This window comes from Salmo salar, chromosome ssa03 (assembly GCF_905237065.1).
Source record: "Salmo salar chromosome ssa03, Ssal_v3.1, whole genome shotgun sequence".
NCBI lineage: Eukaryota > Metazoa > Chordata > Actinopteri > Salmoniformes > Salmonidae > Salmo > Salmo salar.
Genome location: NC_059444.1, coordinates 58,305,007 through 58,319,204, shown reverse-complemented (window position 1 = coordinate 58,319,204; position 14,198 = coordinate 58,305,007). Strand labels below are relative to the sequence as shown.

The window sequence follows — 14,198 nt, the reverse complement described above, 5'->3', positions numbered from 1 at the left end:
TGATACTTTATTTCTCCTTTAGTGGCACTACACCAATACTATGTTGGCGACAATGATGTATGATAGGAATAATCTCTTAATTATCCTTTTGTCACTGTCAAAAGATGACCTTTAAAGAGCAATTTCCCTTAAAAAACAAGTTCTCATGAAGAAAACAACCTATGTGGCATCGATTTGAGTCAGACATATTAATCCTACTGTCAAAATTGACTACAAAGTGTAAATAGGATAATTTTGGTCATAAAGTCAGTCTCATCCAAAATTGAGTTTTGTGAGATGTGTGGTTGTTACTGCATCACAATGGAAATGAAGGTTGGGTTTTTTTCAATCCTGCCCACATGCCCACAGCTGGCAGCACACAAGTAATCATCAATTTGGAGTGCAGCTGCATGCGACCCAATCGTCATGCCCATTATACATTTGGGTCAACTTTGGATATCTCTATGAGGCTAGTTAGGGACCATCGGTAAATTACACAATGTACATGGGAGAATATGTTCCAAATAATTCCTAATTTCAAGACTTAAAAACCTCAAACCGCACACCAGTGAGTTGAAGCCAGTTGAAGCTAATTGACAAAATAATTAGTCTATGTTGCCGAACACACACAGAGACACCCACATCAAACCACACCCCGAAACCAACTCATGTTTGAAATCAGTCATGTCTGCTGGCATTTCTTAATTAACCAAATCTAAAACGAGGCCAAATCAGGTAAGCAGAAAGACCTGTTCTTTGGAAAGGTCAAAAGAACATTAAGAGGAGTTATGCCTGCATGGGGCTGTTCTAGCGGCAAAGTAATGTCACCGGCAGGACATAACATTACCATGTGAGCGAGGGAACAAAACATGGTCTCTCCGTCTGTCTCTCTCTCCATTGCAAGTCCTATTACTATTTAGGGCTAGGAAATAGAGTATTATTATTACAGTTAGCAGCATCTGGATGCTTTTAAATTCACCCATTATGTTCAATTTCATAAAGAAAGTAGACAAGTCATGTCAAGTCAGGTGATGGAGTCCATCGTCTCGTTCAGCCTCCTAACAGAGAGGAGTTTTCCTTTCCTGTGCATGTTAGTTACAGTATGTTTACCAATGAATTCTGCTACTGGAATAATGATATCAGAGGAAGTAAATACCTAACACTCCTAAAGTAATCTGGCAATCTTTAAGATGAGAGGCAAGTTGATGCAGAGGACAGAAAGGTTAATCTACGGCTTTTCACATCAAATGTCAAATATCCAACTCATTTCCAAAATACAGCCAAAAGGTTAGTTTGAGTTGTGACATGTCGGGTTGTGGTTTTTACTGTTCTGACAAGGTGTTACATTGAGGACAATTCAAAAGGTGCGGCTTGTAAAGTTCACTTTGGGTCAGGCAGCCATACCACCAGTGAATTTACGCTAGGCTTAGGCCTGGCTGCAATATCAACCCTACCCACAGGACTATGTGAACTATACAAAAGGTCATTGAGGTCATCCCAGCTGATGACAACACTGTCTCAAACTCTGTACCAGGCGGTGTATGTAGTTGGTATTTGTTTACCCATGATGCACCTCCAGAGAATGGAGAGGTAAAGGTTGTGTTCCCAGTCATCGACTGTGTCTGACAGATTTGCTAGTATGCTATAACATATTATGTGGTTAGCTAATACGTGAAATACCTATCCAGGCATTGTAAGACTTGGCATGCGTCAGCTACGTCTGAGCAGCGGCTAAAATCTTTGGGTGTGCATGTTTTACACAGCCGGGAGATGCCGAAGCAATTGAGTGTTATACAGTCGGGAGTGGTGAATGTCGTAACTAAATAAAACAGAAAAGAAAAATGATCAGACAGACCAAAAAAAGACAGCACCAGGACATTGTTCCATTAGCCTCTGATGCAAATGGCTGTTGAAATTTTTGTTAATCAATGATTAGAAGTTCATTTGTATCCACCACGTGCATTTCATTGTTGTTGTTTTTCCGACTCTTTTTTTTGTTGAGGGGCATTTAGCGTTCAATTGCAAATCGAGTGCTAACTCCTACCACCCAGGCAACAGCTGGGGGACCAGGTCATGCAAACCTATTAGGAGATGGGTTGGGGCATCGTATCTGCTTTTGTTTTCGTGATGATCGGTCTCTGGCGAGTAAGAGCTGTTTTTTAAATATTGTGTATGTTTATTTATTGTAAACAAATGTTAATTTGTTGCCAATGTCAATTTTAGCAAATGTTTTCAACATACTTTTATGTTCTCTAGCTAGACAGGCAAACGCTGCCAAGTACTAAATAGTAAACCAATAAAAAAATGGTGTACTATCCAGCAGGGGTGTACTGCTGCCGAGCGAAGAGGAGCGGTGCTCCCTCACTTTTTTTCAATTTGACAATGCCAGAGCTGGTAAAACTTTTTATGGAAAATTCGTTCTGATAAATTTCTAAATAAATAATATTTAATTACTACAAAAATTCCATGAGAAACGCTAGAATGACAAACCAAATAAATATGTTTGGCAGTCCAGAAGTATGTAAATGGTGTTTTTTTCCCCCGTGTTCTCTCTGGCGGTGGCGAGAATGATGAAGAACTATAGGCTACGTGTGTGCACGACGGAAGCCCATCTGAGGCTTGACCACTTTAGCCAATCAGAACAAAATTCACCGTGTGTCTGCCTTGATGTTCATAAAAATCTACTGACCCCTCTTGCGCATAAAACTCTACAGACCCCTCTTGTGCAGTGGAACCCAGAACAATATGTGACCACTTACTTACAGCGACACCGTTCTGACGAGGACACCCAAACCACAAATCTCAAGGAGCCTGATCCTCTCTGGAAATTGCTGTATCTCTGCTTGGGATATTTAGCCTACACGGGCTATTGTTTGAGACACAGGGCCCATTCTAGCTTGGTATGTCAGGGTGGGAAATTGGAAATGTGAATTGGGCCAAGTTGAAGGTCATAATGCATTTAGATTATAGTTTATTGCGATTCATGAATACACAACACCAAAAGCTTGATTTTAAAATGAATTTCCTGCATTTCTATGCAGTGTGGCGTACAGCAGGTTAGCCACCAGGGAGAGACTGGTGACCTACCGACAGAGTCTACATCACGCAGCGGTGGCTCCCTCTGCTGGATGTGCCAGGTCTTGACGGACTCTCAGACCACGACTAATTGGGGCTGATTGTGGTTGGTGAGTAATCAAGGGGCTGATTGCTCACCAGTTGGACTAGTCTCATAAAGCTGCCAGAATGGCTACTTCTGTATAGACGTGCGCAGTGCGTCTATACAAAAAAACTGCCTACAAATTGCTATACCACATAGTCATAGGCCTATTAGGCTATATAGGCCTACTGCAAAGTCATTTGTTTGTTCCTGACCTGTTGCTAGCTAGCAGGAGCAGATCGTTTTATCACTACGAGCATGTCATTCCGGGACAGGGAGCTTTAGCTCTAATTATTCCAAGTAATAATTTAAGACAACAAAAATCTATAGGACAAGTGTTGTAAAGCTAATAGTCATCGAAGCAGGACTCACTGATTTCATTCATGCTGACGAATAATACATAACCCATTATCCCCACTAATTGGAGTTAGCTAAAGATTGTTACACCAGGTGAGAGCATTGCACAAAATGTTATCGCCAAAGTGAACCATAAAATTAGGTTCCTTGCTAGAATATCTGGACAAGAATGCAATGGGGACGTTGGCAGGGGCTCTTGTTCAGTGCCACTTTGACTATGCATGCTATTCCTGGTACAATAGTGCCCCCAAGATAATAAAAAATGAATTGCCGACATCTCAGCACAAATTAGTCAAGATTATTCTTAAACTTCCAGCACTTACGCATCTTGACTATTCCCACATTGAAAGCCTTAGATGGGTTAAAGTGGAGGAGAGAGTCGCTCAGAACAAATTGTGTCTTATACATAAGATTGTCCACAATATGGTCCCCAGATACTTATGCAACTACTTTAACTTAGTAAGGGATAACTATTCAACTAGAAGGAGTGAACTGACGTTGTTCCTTTTAGATTCAAGTGGTATGGAGAAAGATTTTTTTTATACTCAATATTTGGTTGAGACGTTGATCAATGAGCGTCACGTCCTGACCAGTATAGGGGTTATTTGTTATTGTAGTTTGGTCAGGACGTGGCAGGGGGTATTTGATTTATGTGGTTCGGGGTGTGTGTCTATGTAGAGGGGTGTTTGATTTATGTATTCCAGGGTTTTTGGGCACTGTTCTATGTTAGTGTATTTCTATGTTCTGTCTAGTCTATTTCTATGTTTAGTTTATTGGGGTTGGACCTTCAATTGGAAGCAGCTGGTTATCGTTGCTTCTGATTGAAGGTCCTATAAGTAGGAGTTTGTTTTCTTGGGGTTTTTTTTGTGGGATATTGTGCTGGGTATAGCTTTGTTGCCTTACCGGCCTGTTATTTGTCGTTGTGGTTTTTTTTGTGTACGTTTTGGTTTACCTTTGTCCTCAATAAAAAGATGAGTGCACATATTCCTGCTGCGTTTTGGTCCACTTTACCCTACGACAATGAGATTACAACCTATAATCACCCTCTCGGGAAAAAAACAGACAAAAGTTGAATTTAGGCTAGGCTTTCAACCATCTAAAACCACAACCAAATTCAAATGGGAATAAAATGTCAGATACTTTGTTTATGTGTGAGACAACAGGCAGGCATCATTTCTCAGCCAGTTGAAATCATGAATCAGCTAGCATCATTTTTATGGATATATACAAAGAAATGTCAATTGAAAAAGAGGTCAAATAAAACGAAGTGCAGTTAGTTTACAGTCTTTCCAGCTTCAGTTTAAAAAGATGGATGTGTTGTTGGCTAGCAACTCTGAACAACCGTGTCCTGACGAGAGACCACATTTTCTATGCCAGGCGAAATCGTGCCTCATTAGCTCATTGTTATGGATGTCTCCAAATAAATGTCACTAGAAAACAGCTTAAACTAATGCAAATGCAGCTACTGTTGTTATTCTGGCTGCGCTGTTTGATGTGACTGTATGGCAATGGAACATTTAGGATGAACGACAGGGTTGCGTCCATAGATACAGAAAAAAGACTGAACAACTGGGTTGCGTCTTTGTACGACCAGCTGGCTAAAGCTTATGGAAGGATGAAATATAAGGCACCACGGGGGTTTGTGATATTTAAGTGATAATGGCCGAGAAGCCTGTGTTTGGAGGAAATATTGACACGGTTTGCAAGCACTCGACTTTGTCTCGGGCCTAATAACACCCGTACCAATATATCCTCCAAACAGGCCTACAAACCTGACTCAGTTACACCTGCTCTGTCAGGAGGAATGGGCCAAAATTCACCCAACTTATTGTGGGAATCTTGTGGAAGGCTACCTGAAACGTTTGACCCAAGTTAAACAATTTAAAGGCAATGCTACCAAATACTAATTGAGTGCATGTAAACTTCTGACCCACTGGGAATGTTATGAAAGAAATAAAAGCTGAAATAAATCATTCTCCCTAGTATTATTCTGATATTTCACATTCTTAAAATAAAGTCATCCTAACTGACCTAAGAGGGAATTTTTACTCTGATTAAATGTCAGGAATTGTGAAAACTGAGTTTAAATGTATTTGGCTAAGGTGTATGTAAACTTCCGACTTCAACTGTAGATACTTTATATACTGCCTGAGACACCTTTGCTATTTTGCACATTATGGACAATATGCCATATGTGTAGGATATGCTGTGTTGGCTAATATGCATATGCAGTAGAGGTCTTCACGGATCCACCTGTGCCCGAGACCCGATCCAGGAAATAATGTCACGGGTCTGGGTCAGATCTGATATGATTGTCACGGGTTTCGGGTATGTGCAATTTTAACTGACTTGTCGGGAAGGGCCTGTACAGATCCAAACACGACTGCTGCAGTAGAGCGAGAGAGACATTTTATAATTTATGCTGCTGCTCTTGCTTTTCACAAGAGTGGAGTGTGGCGCATGTAGCATGTTGTTGGCCAATCATAAGTAATCAAAGTGGCAATAGGCCACAGTCACAGAGCCTCCGTGTGTGGCAAAAGTTAGGAGATATCTAATCAATGGACGATGGAATTAAAATGATGGAATTAAAGTTAAATTATAAGGATAGGCTATAACGACCAAGAGCCAACAGGTAGGCTTCTACTTAATATTGTGAATGGAATGGTTGTTATTTGTAACTGTAGGATGAGAAAGCACATGCACTACACCCTCAATTAGCCTAGCTAGCTAACTTAACTAGCTTCTCCTGGTTTCATGCAGTCAAGATAGGTACTACTTAATCATATTTGATGATAAATAACCTAGCTATGGCAGCTATTAGTCTAAAATAGCGCGAGTCGGCTTGGTTGTTTGTTGTTTCTCATCTCTCCTTTCCTGCTCCCCGTATAACTGGCTGACAGGATGGTCCCTCATAGCCCCTCCCCCACCTGCTAGGGAGGCATCTCTCTCTTCCTCCTCTCGCGCTTTATCAGCTCTGGTTAATAAAGTAGCTTAAAAAATGCCTTTTCTGCTGCTTCCCTCACTCGAATGGGATTGGGTCTGTGTCTAACCAGGTCTATACGGAACAGGTCTAGTTGTCCATGGGTCCGTTTGGAACGGGTCTCTATATTAAAAATTTAGATTTATGCATATCGGGTCCTGGTTGGAAAGTCTCAGGTCCATATCAGAACTTGGACCCGTGAAGACCTCTAATATGCAGCTGTCGTTTTTAAACCTCCATTCTAGCAAGGATGACACACAGTTGGCAACGGGTGTCAAGTGCAAAAAGAGGGATACGTGCTCCAGTAGTTCATTGATGGGACCTGACGAAGGTGAGGATGAAGTACCTGCGGTGATGATCGCCGAGTTCGTGCCTTGTCCCAATGATGAAAAGTATGATTCTGGCCCCAGTGGGAGTGAAATTTGTGGAGCGAATGGGTCCTTGTATTCTGGTTGATCCAGAAGGTTGGGTACTGTTGAATTGGTGAAAGTAACACGAAATGGACTCCTGATGATTTATTGTGTTTCTTCTGTCCAGAGGGAGCGGGCTCTCCGGACCACACGACTATGGACTAGAACTGTGAGCAGGGCGCCGTTGAAAGGAGTGATAATGGGGGGAGGTATTAAGTGTTGAGGAGGATCAGCTGAAATGGAAGATTCCCGGTGTCTGTGACACCCGCCGTTTGATGTGCCGCAGACCCGGTGGAGAGCGTGATGAAACGGAGAAGACATTGGCTGTCCTGCTGAGTTTTGATGCAGAGTCTTTGCCCGACAAGGTCAAGTTAGGATGTGTTTGTTATCCCGTGAGAGCTTTTGTTTCGAAAAATACTATGTTGTTTTAGGTGCCAAGCTTATGGTCATGTTGCAGTAGTGTATAGGATAGAGGTTCCTAGATGTGAGAAGTGTGCAGGAGGGTATGAGATGAAGGAATATGTAGTATCGGTGGAGAAATGTGTGTGTGTAAACTGTGGGGGTGCCCATAGGGCTGGAGATCGGAGGTGTCTGGTGAGAGAAAAGCAGGTTGAGTTTGCCAGGGTTAGAGTAGTACAGACAGTGTTGTATGCTGAAGCAGTGAAGCGAGTGGTAGAGGAAGATGGTTACAGGGTGAGGGATACTGAGAGGATTCCTGTGAGTAGGCAGAGACCAATAGAGAGGGATGGGAATAATATGTGCTTCAGTAAGGTGGGTTTCTTAGCAATCATAGAAAATAGAGGTTGTGGTGGCAGCTGCAGAGAAGTTCTTGGGAAGGCATTTTACTGCAGAAGATTTGCAGGGGGTGTTGAGTGGTATTGTACTGTCCTTTCAGACCGTTAGTCAGGAGTAGGATTAGACGGGGTTAAATAGTGGAATGGGTGGTGTTTTAGTTGTTGGCAGGGTCATTTTCCTTTTCCTTTTTCCCAAATTTGTATTACCGGAATTTAATGTAAGTAGGCTGTGGATGGCCTCACACTCCAGTACAGTAGGTGGCCGTGTATGCACCTAAAAGTTGGATGCGCTCCGCCAACCCAATCTCAAAGAAGAAGAACATGACACACACACACACACACACACACACACACACACACACACACACACACACACATCTTTCTACACAGTATCTACATGCTTTTATTTGGGTTTCTATGCAAAGTATATGATTGAATGTTTCTTTAAGCCTGCAGCTAATTGCTTGAAATTAGACATATAGTGGGGTTTCATGGACAGAGTTTAATTTAGGACTAGGCTAATTCTATTTAAATTAATCCAGATAAAAAAATGGCATTCTGAGACATTGCTTAACTTCAGTTGAATTAGTTCTAGACTAGGGAGTCCCAGACTAAGGTAAGTAAGGACTAACCAGGTAAGCTTTGTGAAGCCTGATTAGATTAACAATGTGTACTTGGTGCTGACCTGAGGATGATTTAAAAAACAGGGATGGGACACTAATACATAAGCATTGTGTGGAATTGGAACAAGTCACCTAAACCAAACAATAGACAGAGGTAAAAGAAAATGTTCAAAGGATTTCAGTGACTTTAAAAGAATCCTCGAAGCTAATTGTGTCAAACCACCCAATTATCGAGAACAAACAGCATGATTCATCAACAGAAAACAAAAATAATACCTCGACTACCATTTGTAATGAATTCAACTCAAATGAAAAAGTAAACAAAAGGACACTATAACAACTTCAGGTAAAATACTGTATTGTTGGCCCATTTTTACAAATCAGTGTCACTTTGAAATGTTAGTTTTCTTGTGTAACACAACATAGTGAGGCCTAAATGTTCTGTATTTCTGTGACAGAAATTTAACACAAACAATATCATACATACAGTGAGGGAAAAAAGTATTTGATCCCCTGCTGATTTTGTACGTTTGCCCACTAACAAAGAAATGATCAGTCTATAATTGTAATGGTAGGTTTATTTGAACAGTGAGAGACAGAATAACGCATGTCAAAAATGTTATAAATTGATTTGCATTTTAATGAGGGAAGTAAGTATTTGACCCCTCTGCAAAACATGGCTATTGTTTGGCTATTGTTTGCTTCAATCACTTGAGCTATCTTTGTTGTGAGAAGTGCTGCATTGCAAAAGCATCTCTGCAGGCTAGTCCATTTGTGTTGTTGTCTGCCTCAACCATGGGAACGTTTGGATAATCCTCATCTTCAATGCGAGGATCTGGGCAGCCATGCTGTTTGAGGTAAGTATGAAGCACTGCTGTTGAAATTCTGACAATGTAGCATCTTCTTTGTTGAAAGCACAAAGCGTTTCTGAGACACTGGAAACAACTCTTCCATACACCAAACATGCACTCCACTACACCTCTGGAGCGGATATGAGCTGGGTTCTACAGTTGTTGTTCAGGTCCTATTGCATGAAGATAGTGGGTGAACAAAAAGTTGTTCTGTGCATACCCACTGTCACCAAGTATAATTACACTACTGTTGTCCACCTTCAAGTTGAGCACACAAAGAGGAGTTTTGGAAAATCGTTGCACACACTTTGTACATTTATTGAGAACCATTTTTTTTTAAAGACTCCGGTATTCCTCAGCATCTGCTGCAGAGGGACACTTAATGGGTGTATCTTCGGACGGAGACACAGTGTCTCCCGACCCCTCCTGTCTCAGCCTCCAATATTTATGCTGCAATAGTTTATGTGTCGGGGGGCTAGGGTCAGTCTGTTATATCTGGAGTATTTCTCCTGTCTTATCCAGTGTCCTGTGTGAATTTAAGTATGCTCTCTCTAATTCTCTCTCCCTTTCTCTCTCCCTCTCTCTCTAACTCTCTCTCTCTGAGGACCTGAGCCCTAGGACCATGCCTCAGGACTACCTGGCCTAATGACTCCTTGCTGTCCCCAGTCCACCTGGTCGTGTTGCTGCTCCAATTTCAACTATTCTGCCTGCGGCTATGGAACCCTGACCTGTTCACCGGACGTGCTACCTTGTCCCAGACCTGCTGTTTTCAACTCTCTAGAGACAGCAGGAGCGGCAGAGATACTCTGAATGATCGGCTATGAAAAGCCAACTGACATTTACTCCTGAGGTGCTGACCTGTTGCACCCTCTACAACCACTGTGATTATTATTACTTGACCTTGCTGGTCTATGAACATTTGAACATCTTGGCCATGTTCTGTTATCATCTCCACCCGGCACAGCCAGAAGAGGACTGGCCACCCCTCATAGCCTGGTTCCTCTCTAGGTTTCTTCCTATGTTCTGGCCTTTCTAGGGAGTTTTTCCTAGCCACCGTAATTCTACACCTGCATTGCTTGCTGTTTGGGGTTTTAGGCTGGGTTTCTGTACAGCACTTTGTGACATCAACTGATGTAAGAAGGTCTTTATAAATAAATTTGATTGAGTGATTGATTTATTGATTTATTGATTGATTGATTGATTGATTAATGGGAATATGACATCCATCTATACAGCCAATGGCTCCAGGAAAGTTCCCCTATTCGTAGAACTCTACCTTGTAGTTAGCTAAGGTCTTCACATTTAATTTAGATATTTGTGCTATATTTTTTTAAGCAGCCTAGTGGATATTTTCCCCTCAGAAATACCAAAATAATTATGTCATCCTTCCAGTAAAATAGGGTGGCGTAGCACACGTCCATACGTACGTCAAAAACGTCGGTGACGATGATTTCGGGGAGGCGCTGTAAAAGGTTGTGTACCACTTTGCAATCTGAACGATGTCCATTTTGTGAAAGCCGGTCACCCGTGTCCCCGTGTAAAGGAAGATTCAAAGAAAAACATAAATTGGGCAGACCCGTCGATCGCTAGCCAGTTACTATCCGAAAGGAAAGTCAATCTTATCGTATGTCCGCTATCCAGAACCTCCAAACTTTCGGTAAGACATTTCAACCATCTCAGCTAACGTGATTAGTAGGGGGAATGGCAGCTGGTAATGTTAGCTAGCATTTGCAAACATGTTGACGACGTTACAACTAAATATAACGTTTGATTTTAATAATAAATTGTTAAATATGTCTTCATAAAACATCTGGTTAGTTATATCGAGAACATTCCCTTCAGATTGCAAAAGTTATTAATAGCATGCCAGGTGTTTATAAAAAAAAAAAAAAATGTTTAATTCAACGTTGACCAACACCTATGAAAATCATCAGGGGATGACGTTTTGGTCGCAACACGGATTTGTAGCCGATATATCAAATTAGTGTGTATTGTGGACACATTAACCAACGGTTAGCAAATTGTTACTACCGGTTGTCTTTCTGGCACAGTGTCAACAATGGACCGATTATAAATGTAACTTTTTGCCCAATCTGTCTGATACATTTTTTTTTCCTTCAGGAAGCCCTTCAGGGTGAAACTATAAATAGTTCAGCCAAATAGCTAGATCTAATGATATTCCCCTACTGATTTAGTTGCATTCATGCTTTCATTTCGACATTTCAACTAGTTCTGCCTGTTGTGTTCTGTCGGAATGATTGGCTATCTGGATTATGACATTTTGCTTCCTCCCACCGTGTGTCACGAGCCCCAGTATTCCAGATAAACTAAAGTCTGCGTAGATTAGTCACCCGTTTTGTTTTGGGGGGGGAGATTTGTAAAAAATCCCAAATTCCATGTAGTAATCTGCTGGCCAGCATTTGAGCAGCGTTTTACTTGGGCCTGAGATTTGTGGATAGGACGTTACATCACCAGTTTATCGGCCTGCAATTTTTGTTATCTAGGTCAAACAAAACAGTGACATCCTAGTTATCACTTTAGGTTGCTTCCTTGTGATTTTAGAAATGACACGTTTGTTTTGAACTCTATTTTTGTCTTAAGTAAAGTGATTTGATTTTAAATGGTGTTCTCCCCACAGACCCATTTGCGGATGCAACTAAGGGTAATGACAGGCTCCCATCTGGGACTGACGACTACATCCACATAAGAATCCAGCAGCGTAACGGCAGGAAGACTCTGACCACGGTCCAGGGCATAGCCATCGACTATGATAAGAAGAAGCTAGTCAAGGCCTTTAAGAAGGTATGTTATGGCAGGGAGTTTACACTAGCTGGTATACTAAGAAAGATCCATGATTTGTTCTAATGGCCATTTGACTAGTTCTGCTTTGTCAACAGAAATTTGCCTGCAATGGGACAGTGATTGAGCACCCAGAGTATGGGGAAGTGATTCAGCTGCAAGGTGACCAGCGCAAGAATATCTGCACGTTTCTGATTGAGGTAGGTTTGACTCTTTTCCCTGCTATAGCACATTGTACCCAGCGTAGTACACACAAGTGCGGAGTATATAAGTGGCCATCTGTCATGGCCCCTACAGATGGCTCTCATAGAAAAGCCCCTGTTTGTAAATGTTCTGTGACAGGAGTTCAAAGTTCCTTTGTGTGATGTTTCTTCTCCCCTCATCCCACTTCCAGATTGGCCTGGCGAAAGAGGAGCAGCTCAAGGTCCACGGATTCTAGAAGCTCTCAGCAGCCTCATCTCCCCTGGTCCTGATACACTACATGGCCAAAAGTATGTGGAGACCCCTTCAAATTTGTGGATTTGGCTATTTTGGCCACACCCATTGCTGACCGGTGTATAAAATAGAGTACACGCCATCCAATCTCCATAGACCAACATTGGCAGTAGAATGGTCCGTACTGAAGAGCTCAGTGACTTTCAACGTGGCACCGTCATAGGATGCCACCTTTCCAACAAGTCAGTTCGTCAAATTTCTGCCTTGCTAGAGCTACCCCGGTCAACTGTAAGTGCTGTTATTGTGAAGTGGAAACGTCTAGGAGCAACAACGGCTCAGCCGAGAAGTGGTAGGCCGCACAAGCTCACAGAAGGGGATCGCCAAGTGCTGAAGCAAGTAGCGTGTAAAGATCGTCTGTCCTCGGTTGCAACACTCACTACTGAGTTCCAAACTGCCTCTGGAAGCAACGTCAGCACAATAACTGTTCGTCGGGAGCTTCATGAAATGGGTTTCCATGGCCGAGCAGCTGCACACACGCCTCAGATCACCATGCGCAATGCGAAGCGTCGGCTGGAGTGGTGTAAAGCTCACCGCCATTGGACACTGGAGCAGTGGAAACGCATTCTCTGGAGTGATGAATCACGCTTCACCATCTGGCAGTCTAATGGGCGAATCTGGGTTTGGCGGATGCCAGGGGAACGCTACCTGCCCGAATGCATAGTGCCAACTGTAAAGTTTGGTGGGGAAGGAATAATGGTCTGGGGCTGTTTTTCATGGTTCGGGCTAGGCCCCTTAGTTCCAGTGAAGGGAAATCTTAACGCTGCAGCATACAATGGCATTCTAGATGATTCTGTGCTTCCAACTTTGTGGCAACAGTTTGGGGAAGGCCCTTTCCTGTTTCAGCATGACAATGCCCCCATGCACAAAGTGAGGTCCGTACAGGACTGGTTTGTTGAGCTCGGTGTGGAAGAACTTGACTGGCCTGCACAGAGCCCTGACCTCAACCCCATCGAACACCTTTGGGATGAATTGGAACGCCAACTGCGAGCCAGGCCTAATCGACCAACATCAGTGCCCGACCTCACTAATGCTCTTGTGGCTGAATGGAAGCAAGTCCCTGCAGCAATGTTCCAACATTTAGTGGAAAGCCTTCCCAGAAGAGTGGAGGCTGTTATAGCAGCAAAGGGGGGACCAACTCCATATTAATGCCCATGAGATTGACAAGCAGGTGTCCACATACTTTTGGTCATGTACGCTGAACAAAAATATAACTGCAGCAATTTCAATATTTTACTGTGTTACAGTTCATAAAAGAAATCTGACCATTTTAAATAAATTCAGTAGGCCTTAATCTATTGATTTCATATGAGTGGGCAGGGCTACAGCAATGGGTGGGTCTGCGAGGGCGTAGGCCTACCATCTTGGCAGCCAAGCCCAATCAATCAGAATGAGTTTTTCCTGACAAGGGCTTCATTACAGACAACCTCCTCAGTAACCTTTCATTTACAGGGGTGTAAACAAATTTGTTCACACAATTTGAGTAATGTTTTTTGTGCTTATGGCAAATGTCTGTGATCTTCTATTTCAGCTTGTAAAATGTTGCATTTATATTTTTGTTCAGTGCTGTGCCAATATCTCTGTTTAAATGTTTTCCCCATTAGATTTTGTTTCTATTGAATTGATGTCTGTGGCTTCCTTCCTTCGCTTATCTACTTTCCCTCCTTCCCACTACTGTTTGCTGAAAGGATGGGATAGAATTCTACTTGGTGACCGGTCACAAAGGAACGAGAGAGTGAGCCGTCTGGTCATAAGA

At 42.4% G+C, this 14,198-nt stretch overlaps 1 protein-coding gene and 1 long non-coding RNA gene across 2 annotated transcripts in view; both read left to right on the top strand.

Annotated features, from left to right (window-relative positions):
- The first annotated feature begins 1,484 nt into the window (after positions 1–1,484).
- Positions 1,485–14,198, top strand: part of LOC106600819 (uncharacterized) — a 17,229-nt gene continuing 4,515 nt past the window's right edge. Inside the window, exon 1 of the long non-coding RNA XR_001327904.2 lies at positions 1,485–1,575. This is a non-coding gene — a long non-coding RNA (uncharacterized lncRNA). The remainder of the gene's footprint in view (positions 1,576–14,198) is intronic.
- Positions 10,600–14,198, top strand: part of LOC106600818 (eukaryotic translation initiation factor 1) — a 20,078-nt gene continuing 16,479 nt past the window's right edge. The window contains exons 1-4 of the mRNA XM_014192514.2: positions 10,600–10,808; positions 11,790–11,953; positions 12,049–12,150; positions 12,345–12,416. Coding sequence (XP_014047989.1) covers positions 10,778–10,808; positions 11,790–11,953; positions 12,049–12,150; positions 12,345–12,389 — 342 coding nt within the window. The 5' untranslated portion in view covers positions 10,600–10,777 and the 3' untranslated portion in view covers positions 12,390–12,416. The remainder of the gene's footprint in view (positions 10,809–11,789; positions 11,954–12,048; positions 12,151–12,344; positions 12,417–14,198) is intronic.